The sequence below is a fragment of the Crocodylus porosus genome, unplaced genomic scaffold (genome assembly GCF_001723895.1).
Source record: "Crocodylus porosus isolate Cpor-Errol unplaced genomic scaffold, CroPor_comp1, whole genome shotgun sequence".
In the NCBI taxonomy this organism is placed as follows: Eukaryota; Metazoa; Chordata; order Crocodylia; family Crocodylidae; genus Crocodylus; species Crocodylus porosus.
In genome coordinates, this window is record NW_017728949.1 from 45,353,372 (window position 1) to 45,368,130 (window position 14,759).

The following is a 14,759-nucleotide window of genomic DNA, read 5'->3' on the forward strand; positions in this document are numbered from 1 at the left end:
GACCAATTCAGGCTGGACATAAGGAAGAACTTCTTTACTGTCCAAGCCCCCAAGGTTTGGAATAGACTGCCGCCAGAGGCAGATCAAGCACCCACTTTGAATGCCTTCAAAACACATTTGGATGCTTATTTTGCTGGGATCCTATGATCCCCACTGACTTCCTGCCCCTGGGGCAGAGGGCTGGACTTGATGATCCTCCGGGGTCCCTTCCAGCCCAAATGTCTATGAAATCTATGACGTCTATGAAATCTACGACTGGGGTCCTACCATGGGTCCAAGTGGCCCCTGAGCTGCGGAGACATGGGCAGGCTCTATAGGAAAAAAATTGGGCCGCTCACTGCTTCTGCCTTCAGACTGCCTCTCTTGCAATGGGAGACAAGGTGTCAAAGGCTGCAACTTTACAAACAGCTACATTGCAAATTAAACTACATGCAGATGTGGTTTAGTTTGCAACGTAGCAAACTTATTTAAATTGTAAAAAACCTTATATATGTACAGCATGATGCAATTAAGCCACAAAACCAGCCAACTTTCACCACATGTACAAGCACCCTAAGAGGACAGATGCAGATTCTCTTGATGTAGGGAGATCCATCCCTTCTACTGCCAGTCCACCAGATACGTGGTAAATGCTGGAGATAGAAAAGTACATAACCAGTCCCTTCTACTTGGCCAATCCAAAACTACTGGAAAGATCCTTGTGGATAAACTACTGCTACAGCTGTAATTTAGTTTAAGGGTTATTTCAATTTTCCCAACTGTAGTGATGGCTAATTTGAAGAGGCAGTTTTTCCATGGGCCAGGCCCTACACTAAACATGAGGTACAGTTCCAGAAGCCAAAATGATAGTGTGTTAGTTTTCTATGAAGCCTTTGTAAATTTTTAGTGAAGAATTTACTAAACTTACATAACTTCCACTCTTTTCAAATTTAGGAATACTAAGTTTTGTACAGTCTGGTGAACTTGAAGTTCTGTGGTGGATTTTAAGGTGTAACATTTGTTCTAACTTTCCATACTAGTTATATGCATGAATTGTTCAAAAACAAAAATCAAGATTAAACCTTGACCATATTCATGTACCACATGACAAATGTGTGTCAAATCACAAAAAAAAGGCTTCAGGAAGATGAGAGAGAATACAGAAAAAACCTGTGCTCCAGTGAGTCAAATTTCTCCCATCTTCATTTTAGTCTCAGAGGGCACAGTTACTGCATAATAAATGTATTATTTATTCAAGGCAAGCAGGTTGTATTGTATAACCAAGGAAATTTTAGGGGTGCATCAATAAAGATCTTTTTGCCCAATACCAATGGCCAATTATTAGCCAGTCATTGACTGATACCAATCTGATAGCTGATATGCAGCCCGGCAGCTCGGACAGCAGCATCCATTCCGGTAAGTCTGGGGGTGGGGAGGAAGGGGCACGGGGCCGACAGGGCATGGATGGCACCGTGGGCAGTTCGTCCTGGAGGTACAGAAGGGGAGCAGCTCCCTGCTGCTATATACCCCCCCTCCCAGAGAGTCATGGGGGACTATCTGCCCCCCAGATTTGTGCACAGGGCAAGGGCAAGGGCAAGCTGCCTGCTGTGGGTTCAGGGCCAGGGCCTGCACTGGCCTCTTCCCAGCAGGGGGCTAGGCCACCAGTGGTGAAGCAAGCAGGTGGGGAGGGGAAGGAGTGGGCCATGACCCCCAGGCGCTTGCCTGGTGCACCTCCTGCATTTGGTGCGTGGCCCACCCTCCCACCTGTCAGTTGTCTCTCTTTACCTATTATGGCCGGAAATTTTGGCTGCACCCTTCCTTTGGCATGCCGCAATGTCAGTTTTCCCACAGAAGTGACATGGGGCAGGAGGGGGCGCTCCATACCCTGCTCAGATTATCCCCAGTGGGGGGGTGTGCAAATGCAGGCACTGCCCCCTGGGAACCGGAGATCCACAGTACACCACTGAGCCCATCCCATAGCCCCCCCCCCAGCACCACCACCCAGCCTATCCCTGCTTGCCTTGAGCACAGCCCTAGGCCAGCCCCCCACCGTGAAGAAGCCGGAACAGCCCCCATCCCTGAGCCCACAGCAAACAGCCTCCCTTCACCCCATGCACAAATCTGGGGGGCACATGCCCCCCAGTGGGAGTGCATATAGCTGCAAGAAGCCCAGACGAACCACCTATAGCTGTCCCATACCCTTCCCCAGTTAGGCAGTGTCTGCCCCTGCCCCAGTTCCACTCCCTCCCTCCCCATGGGGACCTCAATTTCTACCCCCCACACTCCTTCCCCCATCACAGACTTACCAGCTGGACACTGCTCTCCACACTTCCCAGCTGCATTCCTGGGTATGTGCATGTGGTGCATACACATTTTTTTATTACATTATTGGCTACACTAGCCAAAAAAAAGCTGATTGCCAATAATGTCAATTTTCCTTTTAAACCGGTGCCAATCTGATATGGACCGATATATATCAATGCACCTCTAGTAAATTTAGTACTTGTATAATCAAGTGCTAAATTAATGTGTAGTAACCAGCGTTGCCATGCACACCTTTTAAGTGACACTACTGCACAGTAGCCTAATAATACTGCACAGTAGTGTATTAGCATTGTTTGTGCTGTGACATGCTACTGTGCAGTTAGTTAGTATGTCATTTAGATGTGCCCACTCAGTTGTGGAGAAAATCATGCGACTGAAACTGCATTCAGAATCCAAATGTATGTAGACACCACTCATTCTGTAGCTACTTTGGATCTGGTTTTACTTAAGCCCCAGCACACATCCCAATTATGGTGCAACTAATGTATTAATGATACCATAAACCTATCCATGTTAAACCGTCAGCCAATGTATGGTGCCATAAGGTATAAATCAACCCTAATAATATTCCACAAAATACAATCGTAGGAAAGTAAGCCTAGAATGGTCCTCATAAGTTCAACTAGCCCTACTCAAGGTAGGATCATCCCCAGCTAAACCATAACATCCATGTGTCCACCCAGCTTGCTCTTACAAGTTTCCAGGGAATCAAGATTCCCTATTCCACTAGAGATAGCCTATTCCAATGCTTAATGATCCTCCTACCCAGAGAGTACATCTACATGTGCATTTAAGTGAACTAAATATAGTGCACATTAAGCTAATGTGCATTAAGTAGTTTTAGGCAGGTGTTTATACATGCAGGGACTTGGCACTAAAGTGAGTCCCAAGTCCCTGCAGCCCTGCCACATGCCCCTGTGGCCACTGGGGGGAGTTCCAGCCTCTGGACAAATGGCTGCCAGTACCTGGCAGCCATCTGGGAAACTCTTATCCCTGGCCAGCCCCTTCCCTGCCCAGGAGCCATGTGCCCAGAGGGGCAGCATGCAGCAGCTACCTCCTTGCCCACACTGCCAGCCCCTGCCCATGGCATCCAGTGCCCCACTGCTCCACCCTGACCCCTGCCAGCAATGAGCAGCACCCTGCACTCCTGCTGGCCCCGCTGCCCCCAGAAGCAATCCCCCTTAACTTCCCACTAGGCCCCAGGACAGCCATACACCCACCAGCAGGGGCCAGGGCACTGGCTCCAGGAGGTCCTGCCCAACCCCTTCCTCCTGCACTCCCACTCCAGCCCACCTGCCCACACATCCCTGCCCATTCCCAGCACCACTCTCAGGACATGCACATGGGAGAAACAAAACAAACAAAAAACAATTTTATTACCCTCACAACACCCACCCCCATCCCTCCCTCCTCCCTCTCAACAAACAGAACCCACTCCTGCGTCCCCCCACAGAGCCCCTCCACCTCTCTCCCCAAAAACCAACAATAAAAAATCCACTTAAAAAGAGAAAAACATATATAATATTTTGTTTTTTCTAGCCCAGAGTAGGTGCCCAGCAAACCAACCTCCAGATGTTCCCTGGGGCTGTGTTCAGGCTGCCTTCCCAGTGGCAGGGCAGACCTCATATTATGTTAGTGCCGGGTCATGTCTACATGTGTGTTAATACGCATTAACCAACCATGGCTAAATGTGATGCCTGCATTTGCAGGTATCAAATTTAGGTGTGACTAGCCTAAGTTAATGCACATTAAGGGCGCACACATGTAGACACATGCCCATAATGCACATTAATGCATCTCGTGTAGATGTGCCCAGAGAATTCCTCCTAACCCCTAACCCAAATTCCCCCAGCAGAAGCTTGAGGCTATTGCTCCTAACCCTGTTCTCTATGGCCAAAGAGAAAAGCTCATTTTCATCTTCTCTAATTACCCTTCAGGTATTTGAAGACTATTATCAAATCCCACCCCACCTCAGCCTTCTGTTCTCTAGACTAAATAACACTAGTTCTTTCAGCCTTTCCTCAAGTCTTGCTTCCCTGGCTCCTAATTATTTTTGTCACTCTGCAATAGACTCCTAACCTGTCCACATGCTTCCTGAAGTGTGGGGCTCAAAACTGGACAGAGTACTGAACAGAACAAAACAATCATTCTCCCTGATTTGTAACAGGCACTCCTACTCGTACAACCCAGTATGCTGTAGGCTTTTTACAACAAGAGCACACTGTTGGCTCATATTCTGCTTATGGCCTCCAAGTTACAGTACAGTATGTGGAACATCTTTGGGGCTTGTTTGTGTGGCACCACAAACTGAACGCACAGCACCCCATGCGGATGCTGGCAAATTAGTTGATTGTCAACATCCACATAGGGACAGAAGTCAGCATCAGAACCAGGACAAATGCCAAGTGCCAACGCTGCAAATATAAACAGCCGCTAAGAGAGCAGCTTGCAAGGTTCTCTGGTGTGGGAGGTGGAGCTAAGAGGCAACTCCTGAGCCTGGCAGCCTTTCCTGCCTTGCCCTGGACCCTCCAGGGATGCTGCAGGGCAAAGCACTTTAAAAGGCCAGGTTGTGAGGAGCTAGGCTGAACCTACAGTTTTTAAAGGGTCCGGGACAGAGGGACTTCAGGATAGTGGGTAGAGGTTCCCTGATCCTGGGATCCCAGTGCCTTGTATATATGACTTTTAGAAGTTCCATCTAGGTTTAATTGTTAGGGCTGGTCCTGGGTCCATAGCAGAGCCACCCACTGCCTGATCTGAAGGATTGAACTGGAGACAGCTCAGCAGTGGCACAATTGGGATAAGAGATATGTTATGCTGCACCCCAAACATTGCACCTCCTGTCATGCCCACCTGGCCATTATTTTAAAATCTGCCTGGGGCCTAACATACAGAAAGTTGAGAGTGTACTGCATATTTTTTCAAACAATCAGGAGATATTCAAATACAACCTCCTCACCCTGTGCAGCAAGTTATGTTTCTTTCACTGGTCCTTTCCCCCGCCTTCTTCTTTAAAAAAAAAAAAAAAAGTTAGAAACTTTGGAAACTTTAATGGAATCAGCAATAGAAAGTAATGAGATATGCTTTGACTATGTTGCCTATTTTGAGAAAGAAGAAATAGAATAGGAATGAATTTCTACTTAAAATTTAAATTCAGAACTATATATAGCAATTAGTAAACCGAGTTTGACATCATATGATATCCAGAATTTTGCCAAAGTATAAGATCTGTTTGATGACAGGTTGTCATTTGGACATTACCATAAAAAGGAAAAGCCCTCTTCTGATTGATAATGGGGACTGTTGTTCTCTTGGTCTAATTTGACTTGCCAATACCTATCCAGCTTCAAGCATTCCCTCCAACTAGCTAAAAGCTTCAGTTTCCCAAACCAACATAAAATAGCTTAGTAATAGGTACCCTGCATCCATAGCACTTAACTGTGAAAGTCTATAAAGTGCAAATATACCTGCTTTCTAGATGTCCTCATTGTCAGAAATGTCAATTTTTTCCTCCCACTGGAGCAGCTGGATTCCTCTATCCGAAAAAGGATATTAGGTTTTCACATAGTTAAGTACCATCTAGAATGGCACTGCCCACTAGAATCTCAGCTCTGTGAGCACACACTTTATGGCCCAGAACTCTTTAAATTAATGCCCTTTTTGAACAGGAGTTTTAGATTTTTGCATTCTTTTTGTCTCAGACCAACATGGCTACTGAGTACATCCCTGAAACTTAAGAGAGACATAGTTAGCTATGTTAGTGTAAGTCAGGCGGAAAACAGGATAGATCTGTACCTCATAGACTAACTAAACTGGAGATCCACAGCATAAGCCTTTGTAAGCAATGAGCTGACTTCATGAACTGCTGTGAAGAGACTGCAGGACACAGAGCTTCTAACTAGAAAGCAGTGATTAGAATGCAAATATAGCCTGGGTCCAGCTCCCTGCAGCAGCGAGCAGGGACTGCATGACTCGCCAAATCCCCTCCAAAGCTGTTCCAAGGCTTCAAATCGATTCAAACCTTTTTATTGGTCTTCTGATTCAATTCGGATTCGGCCACCAAACTGGGCCAAATCTCCTCCAAATCAAAAATCGGCAACTGAAGCTTTGCACAGCCCTACAAAACAGCCGTCTACCAGAGGCACTCTGAAACAAGACTCTAGAAAGGTACGAACTGCCCCATGCATCAAAACAAAGGGCTATTTTCAATACCTTCAACTCCTGTGGATCTGCCAACATCCACTTCTGCTCCTGCTCCAAAAAGGCTCTGTGCACAGGACTATGGGAACAGCACATCTGTCTAATGATTAGTGATTGGACAAGAAAAGGGAGCATCACGTAAGTCATTATACCAGTTATTACCCCAGGGTAACGACAGGTAACCAGCCAGAACACCCTGGTTCAGACTAGGAGAACCTATTACAGGATGTGGTAGGATGCCTCACAATATTAGCGCTGCTACGTGTGAAAGTGTCTATACATGATTCACAAGATAAACCCCGAGATTTCAAATAGGAATCCATAGAGTCAAAAGAACTGACCTGTTGCAGTCTGAGTTTTCCACAAGAGAAGAACTACTCTGTTCAATTTCTATAGTCGTGAAAAAAAGTGAACGTAGGTAGTAGCATTTTCTGTGGGGTGTCAAGTCTAACAAATTTGAGAACCACTGCACTGACCATACAATTCAAGGATGCCTCTTTTACAGAAGGAATGCTATAGTTCTTGTTTCCACCTAGTTTATGGTGCAAGCAAAACAGTCTGATGGCAACAGAGAATATGGCCCAGCAGCTTTTGTTACAAAATTAAATTTAGATTATTCTCTAATGCATGACAGTCTTTGTACACATATGTTAGAATGGTAAGATTTGTATTTGTTCTTAAAAAGATAAAAGAAGAAATGCCGTTGAGACATTTTAGTACCTCATACATAACTAAGATAGCCTAAGAAACTGTGTCCAAATGAGCATGAACATGCAGTACGTGGCACCGCAGGCCCATCTGCAGTGCCACACGCCACTCAAGCCGACATTCTCTGTGCTGCTACTTAGTAGCACAGAGGGTTTTCTTGACTGTGGAAAATCCAGGGTAAGGCTGTTGGGGCCAGCAGTTGCTGGTCCCAGCCTCCCCTACCCCACCCAGGGTAGCCTGCCACTTGCCAGAGTGCACATGGCACAGACATCCCCCAGGGACAAGCAGCAGCAGTGCAAGGTGTGCCTAAGCTACTTGTTCCCAGTGAAACAAACATCCATGCTTGTCTGGACATGCCCAGAAGGTCTACACATGCACTTTACTGCAGAGTAGACTAATTAACTCTACAGTAAAGCATCACTAGCTACATGTGCACTAGTACTAGGGCACAGTAAACTAATTAACTCCGTTGTACAACAGTACTGTCGGGGCAGTGGTATCTTATGGCAAAGTGATTTACTGTACTGAAACGCACATGAAGATGCCAACTGAAGGCATACATTGCACCTGGTGAGCCCAGCTAGCTGAGCCCCTGCTCCACCATGTCTCAAACTGCTGCTGTCTCAGGCACACGTATAGATGCTGCACTCAGGAACAGTTTACTCCAGCCCGAACTGCTCCAGAGATTAATTGCATCACATTAATTGCACATGTAGATGCACCCAGAGAGATGCAAAAAAATCCTAGTTATGGAGGTCTTAAAGCAGTGGGAGCCAACATTTTTAGCAGGCATGGCACAAAATTAAGTTCTTTGTCCTCCCTGGGCAAATCCCCATGAGTGCACACGTGCGTTTCCCTGGGGACAAACAGCAGCAGGACAAAGCATGCCACTGCTACTTGTCCCCAGGGAATACCCCTTCACACAAACTGTCAAACAGCAAATTACCCCCAGTGGGGTAGGGGAGGCTGGGGCCAGCACATGGGATAGCCCCAAGAGACTCACCTGGGATTCTCAGGGTCTTTTGGGGCTCCAGCAGCAGTGATCCGGGTGCACAGAGCTTGGCCAACAGCAAGAGCATGGCTCTAGCCAGCCAGGCTCCAGTTTCAGGCAATGCACACCACAATCATGTTCACCACCCCACTTTTTTCTGCCAGTTTTTTTTTTAGACTCTAGGATTTCCTGGTATCTAATGGTGGCTCCCTGCTGCAAATACACACGGAGACCCTTTTCACATGTGTCATGGTGTTTCAAAAGCCTTTGGAGGTGCTGTAAAGCACACATTCCCGCTCATCTGGATGCACCCCAAATGCTACTCTAATCCCTTTCCCCATCTTATCTGCTGCTCTGCTTTCTGCTCCCTGCCCAATCTGCTGCCATTTGCTGCTCCATACCCTTTCTGCTGCTGTGCTGTCTGTCCCCCCCCCGATCTACAATGCACTTTGCACAGGGGCTGTCCAAGTCACTTATAGCACTTGTGCCACAGACTGGCCATCTAAAAAGACGGTTAGAATTTACTTATGTCAACCTTCAACATCATATCCAAGCGAAGAGGTAAGTCAGCACATGTAAAAATGGATTAGAACAGTAAGCTGCATCTTACCCTGAGGAACCCAACTGAAAATTTCTTTAACTTCCATGGGTTGGAGTGATGGTGCTTCCATTACATGGAGTTAAACAGAAGCGATTGTTGTATCTTTTATTTAGCTCAAGCTCTGCATGCTACTTTCCTAGATTTGGGAAAAGGTACTTTGGGTCTGAATGATTGTCTAACTCTAAATCTCACCCAACTATACAGTTGGCCCAATAAAAACAAACAAACAAACCCTTGCCTCACTTAAATATCCTCAAAAGTACCCGTTTGCTTTTCTTGGTTTAGATCATTTATTTGTTAAGCACTGTAAAGCTGTTCAAATCTGACATAACCATCATTAGCTTCACTAAATTACATTTCTGTAGACCTAGAAGTTCAAAAGTAAGAAATTCATCCTTTCACAACCATCAATAGCAAGACTGGCCTAGCTACTCTTAAGTTACAAAAATATAAATAAGGGCCTTTAGGCCTTTTGTGGAAAATGACAATTTTTCCACCTCAAACAAGCACAGAGACCATCATTAGCAAATAAAAAGGTATGGAATGGAAGTCCCAGCATAACTTTAACTCTCTCTCACTACTGCAGAGAGGTAGTTATCCAACTCAGTCAGGGAAACAGATGGCAGGAAAGATGGCACCTTAGAGCAGTGGTTCTCTACCTTTTTAGACTCAAGGCACTCATTAGAAAATGCCAGCTTTTAGTTTTAACTTGTTTTTTGACTACAGAAAAAACAGTAGAGCAATGCTTTTGTTGCAAAGAGCTCAGAAAGCCCACAAGTCAGAATGGTTTAACATTATGAATCGTTTAAAATCTCTGGATTTATCTTGTGAATCATTTTTGCACATTAACTGTGCTAACATTGTGTGGCACACTGTAGCACTTTGAAAGGATCTCAAGGGCACCATGCCACCCTGGCTGAGAATCACTACCCCACAGATTAACTGGTTCAGAAGCATGGCCTTTTGTAGGCGACAACCTGCTTCACCAGTTGCTATTCAGATGCTACAGAATATTATGCTTCTCTAAACCAGCTGCTCTAAGGTGCCACCTTTCCTGCCATCTGTCTCCCTGACTGAGTTGGATTTTGAGGTGGAAAAATTGTCATTTTCCACACAAGGCCTAAAGGCCCTTATTTATATTTTTGTATAAGGCTGTAGAAGCAGGACTGCTTATCCCAGAGTTTCACTTGGATTAAGCTGCAATGCTTCTAAACTGCAAATGCTGCTCCTCTGCCAGTAAGTGACAAGCAAGAACACACAGCTTGGGCAACATGTCCAGGTTACAACGCACAATAACCCTACAAACAACCACGTCCTAGAAAAAAGCACTAGCATACTTTATGCCACACACTTCAGAGGCACTGGAAACATGACAGTGGACTTGCAGGTCTGTAGGATCCTGGGACAAAAGGCTTTCTCCCAGGACAAACATGACATCTATTTAAAGCAGGGCTGCCAAACTATTAAAAAATGTGATTGTGATTAGTTGCATGACTAAAAAAAATTGTCGCAATTAATTGTGATTTTAATTGCACAGCCAAAAACTCAAAAATTATGTACAGAAAAACTCAAAAATTATGCAAAATTATGCTGGTACTTTTTATGGTTCGGGGTGGGTGTGGGGAAGGAATTTGTAAAGGTGTGGGGTACTATGGGTCAGGAGTGAGGGGCAGCAGCAGGGCTGTGCAGGCTATGGCTTGGGAGTGAGGGACACAGACGTTGCCTAGCAGGCAAGTCTGGGATGGGACATGGGAGATGCATATTGAGGCCCCTCACAGTGAGGGGGGGAATGGGGCAGGGGCAGGGCTGGGGTGCATGAAGCCCCGGGGCCAGGGTGGGTCATGGGACAGAGCCAAGGCTTGTCCAGGGGCACGGTGGGGTCAGGAGGGCAGCACTTCCCCTGGGGAGGCATGGGGGCCACATGTCCCCTGAGAACTCTGCGCAGGGCAGAGGCTCTGTGCCCTGAAGCCTTTGCCCCAGGAGTCGCACAACACTGCGCTGTGCTTCCCACAGCCAGGCGGGCAGGGGATGCAGTACAGCTAGCATGCATCTCCCAGAGCAAAGACAGTAGGGCAGAGCACCACAGTGGGCAGCTCGCCTCTGCCCCACACATGTTGGGGAGGGCACATGCCCCCCATGCCTCCTCTGGCAGCGCGCACAGCAGCAGGAACCACCCTGCACCTCTGGATGAGCTGTGGTTCCATCCCACAGCCTGCTCTGGCCCCAGGGCAGCATTTACCCCAGTCCCCAACTCTGCCCCACTCCCTCCCTCACCATGGGAGCCTCAGTCTGCCCCTCCCTTCCCTTTCACAGACTTGCCTGCTAGGCACTGCTCCAAATGCTGCTGCATTCCTGACCACCTGCAGGCTGCAGCTGTATGTCTATGTCTGTGTGTGACCCCCCCCACCTGGCTGCAGCTGCCCGGAGTCCATGCCAGGGCTGCCCTGTGGTCCTCTGTACTGCCATCACTGCCCTGTGGGGTAGCCCAGAGGCAGCAGTGACAGTGACGAAATGGAGCTTGAGCCCAGGCTCCAATTCCATGTACACAATTAACGTATTAAAAAAAAATTAACCTGAGTTATTAATGCGTTAATCATGATTAATTAACAGCCCTGATTTAAAGCCTAAAGTGCCACTGTCTTGTCTCGCTACTATAAAACCTACTCAAATTAATCTCACTTTCCACTGAGGTAGGTAAAACCACACTGTCCTGTACCTTAACTTGTAAATCTTAATAAATGTTTTGCTTTAAGAGAGATTAAGAATATTTTACCTGACATGTCTTAAAAGCTTATACTGTGGGGTTATGAACATAACAGAACAGCCATATACATAAAAGTATAGCAATAACTTTTTGCACACTACATGATTTATTTTTTTGGCCGTTAGGGTCCATAAGAAACTCTCTAAAAATTTGCTCCAAGAGACTGTTTGGCATACAGAGTGCCAGCCATTCACAAGCTAATTTTAATACATTTTAAAAAGAAAAACATGAGTATTTTAAGTTTTAAACATACAAGAAAAATGATCATTAATTCAGCAGATGTTCTCTCTTGTCTCTTCCAGATCGCAACAGCTGCGCTAACTGAAATTAAATTGTATAAACCCTTTATTTTATGGATTTAAATTAAGCAGTTGGCTTTTACAAAACAGATGAAGCCAGACAGTTTGACACAAACAGCTACGTATCAATAATAATATGGTTTGATCCTCGCTGGGGAAGGACTGAATAGACACCCAATAAGCAAACAAATAAAATCCTTCTCATATGCAAGTCAACGACACAACTTCCACTTAAATCACTAAGGAGAAAAGCAGGCTCAGTTACTTTTGTAAAGCTTGTTTCAATGAGCATCTCTAGGTTAATATCATAGCTGCTCCATACCACATGGATTAATGCCACACTACTGACCTAATTCTACCCTCATACAGATTGGTAGGAGTTTTGCAATTGACTTAATACCAACTGTATTGGGAAACAAATGTATATTACAACGATAGCTCATAAAACTCTGCAGGAGACTGTTAAGTTTCATCAGGCTAATGGAATACATTTTGCAATGTGAATTGTTGACCATGCTTGCAGTGAAGGATTATAAAAACTTGCTGATTTCCTGAACTGAGTAACCATGTGTTTATAAAACAGTAGATATTTCAAGATTATTTTAAACAGCTTTTAAAATTTTTGAGGAAGAAAACTAACTGCAAAATTAAAGATATATTAAAGGTTGCATTAGAACTAGGAAAGAAAATTCAAAGCTCAGGTTTAGTTGTCTGCTTGGCTAACTTCTCTTTCATCCTGAGTTAACCCTGCTGTGACTACATATTGCAGGTCATATGGCACCATATGTAAAAAAAACATACTCCTGCCTCAAAATCCGTCTCCTATTGTAGAAGCTTAAGGAGAGACAAGAATTAAGGCCAATTCCTTGATACCATCTAAAAGGTATTTTACCCTTTATTTATACTGTTGTTAACTTCTAACAAATTAAGCATGGGAAACCTTTAATTTCCAGACTGTTAACTTTTCACCAGGTTTGCAAAGCAGGACTGAAGACTGCTTCCACAGACAGTAATCAAACAAGAACATGTCCTCTTATTGGGGTAGACAGCTGATATTTCACAATCCCCAAATCCAGACATCAAATACTAATACCTTCTCTCAGATAAGGTAATGCAATGCTAATGAGACAAAATAGATATCTACCTCTCAGATTTCCAAGGTGATCAAACACCATTTAGCAAAGCATACCAATAGTCTCTGTCTAGAACGTAATAATTACTAGTTTTCATCCATCTATCTTAGATATCCTGTAATCATCACAGAAAAAAAAGAGATGCAGCCAAGAACATGTAGGTGTCTGCACATGGAATCATCCTTTTGTTCTTCTCCTCCAAGGGAACAGTACTGTTTTGCAACCTGGCATACTAAACAGCTCAGAAACCAGCCCAGATGAGCAAGCTTCACCTGATCTTCTGCTTATCACCCCAGGGATGGCTGTGGTAAGTAGAGAAGCGGAGGGACTAAATACCAACTGCTGAGGAAGGACCCTTTGATAGGCATGTTTAAAAGCATAGGTATGGAAGCGTTTTGGAAGCCCTGCAGTTGTATTTGAAGGCACAAGAATTAAACAAAGAACAGTTTCATCTACTGCCTGCCAGTTCCTCTTGGGCGCCTTGCAGCTTTGGCAACTGGGGATCCTGTCCACGGCTACAACTGCAGTACTAAACATATTTAGCAATGGAGTGATACAACACAGCCCCTTCCCTTCAGCCACCTTCCACACATGCTTCCTCGGTGGCAGGAGCGTGGCCCTCCACCTGGCATCTCTTGAGCAACACTGGCAACATTTGATGGCAGGGGGCATTAGCCACAAGGATTGCCCCGCTCTATCTGTGGCAGGTTGGGGCAGTAGGTCCACATCATGTCAGGGGTGAAGGCTAGTCTGATGCAAAGGGTGCATTATGGTTTGTATGGGATGGTTTGGGTTGGGATGATCCTGCCTCAGGCAGGGGCTGGACTCTGCAGGTCCCTTCCCGCCCGACTTCTCCCGGACTCAAGGCAGCAGGTACATGCAGACACCCCCTCCAGGACCGCAGCTCCGGGCGGCACAAGCCAGCACGGCCGGGGGTCCCAGCAGCCGCCTCCCGAGCCCGGCGCGGACAAGCCCCGGTCCCAGAGACGGGGAAGAAGCGGGGCCCGGGCCGGACGGGCAGGGCAGCGGGGGCGCGGCTCCTAGACGCACGCAGAGCCCCTGGCCCAGGGCCCGCATCCCGCCCCCGCCTGCCCACGGTACCTCTCGAAGACGAGGCGGATCATGAAGATGCAGAAGGCCAGCGGGAAGGCGAGGTAGAGCTCCTCCGCCTGCGGGAAGGCGGCTTCCTCCGTGTTCTTCAGGTCGGCCCAGGTGACGTTGTGCGGCAGCCAGAACCGCTCGTTCCAGAACCAGGCGAGGATCCCTGCCATCTTTGCTTTGTCTGCGCCCGCCGCCGCCGCCGCCGCCTCGCTTCGCCTCCCCTCGCCTCGCCTCCTCCCCGACCCGCCGCGTGTGCGTGTGCGTGTGCGTGTGCGTGTGCCGAAGGATGCGCGCCCCAGAGCAGCCGCTGATGCCACCACGACCCCGCCCCGCTCTGTTGCCGTTGCCACCGCCCTGCCCCGGAGCCCCCTCCCCCCGGCCGCGCTGGACAGGGGCCGCCTCGCCCTCTGATTGGCTCCTGCCGACGTCAGCCAGCTCCGCGCCCCGCCCCCCGCGCTCCCCGTGTCGTGCGGGCGCCGCGTGGGCTTTGCGTTCCCGGTGGGTGGAAACTTTGCGCGCCCGAGCCCGGCGAGGACGCGTTTCTTGCAGCTGTGCAGACTGGAAGCAGACGTCAGGGCGGCGGGAGAAGGGTCCCGAGTCGCTCAGGAAGGCCAGGGTGAGGCCCTGACCAAATGGGTCAGGCCCTCAGGGGTCCCAGGCT

General features: G+C 47.2%; 1 protein-coding gene across 2 annotated transcripts in view; it reads right to left on the reverse strand.

The window, feature by feature from the left end:
* The window catches only part of CERS6 (ceramide synthase 6), a 219,689-nt gene extending 205,349 nt beyond the window's left edge, over positions 1-14,340 (reverse strand). Inside the window, exon 1 of one of the 2 annotated variants that reach the window (XM_019554084.1) lies at positions 14,099-14,340. In XM_019554084.1, coding sequence (XP_019409629.1) covers positions 14,099-14,268 — 170 coding nt within the window. In that variant the 5' untranslated portion in view covers positions 14,269-14,340. The remainder of the gene's footprint in view (positions 1-14,098) is intronic. The other variant, XM_019554085.1, reaches the window with a different exon arrangement.
* Positions 14,341-14,759: the final 419 nt, after the last annotated feature.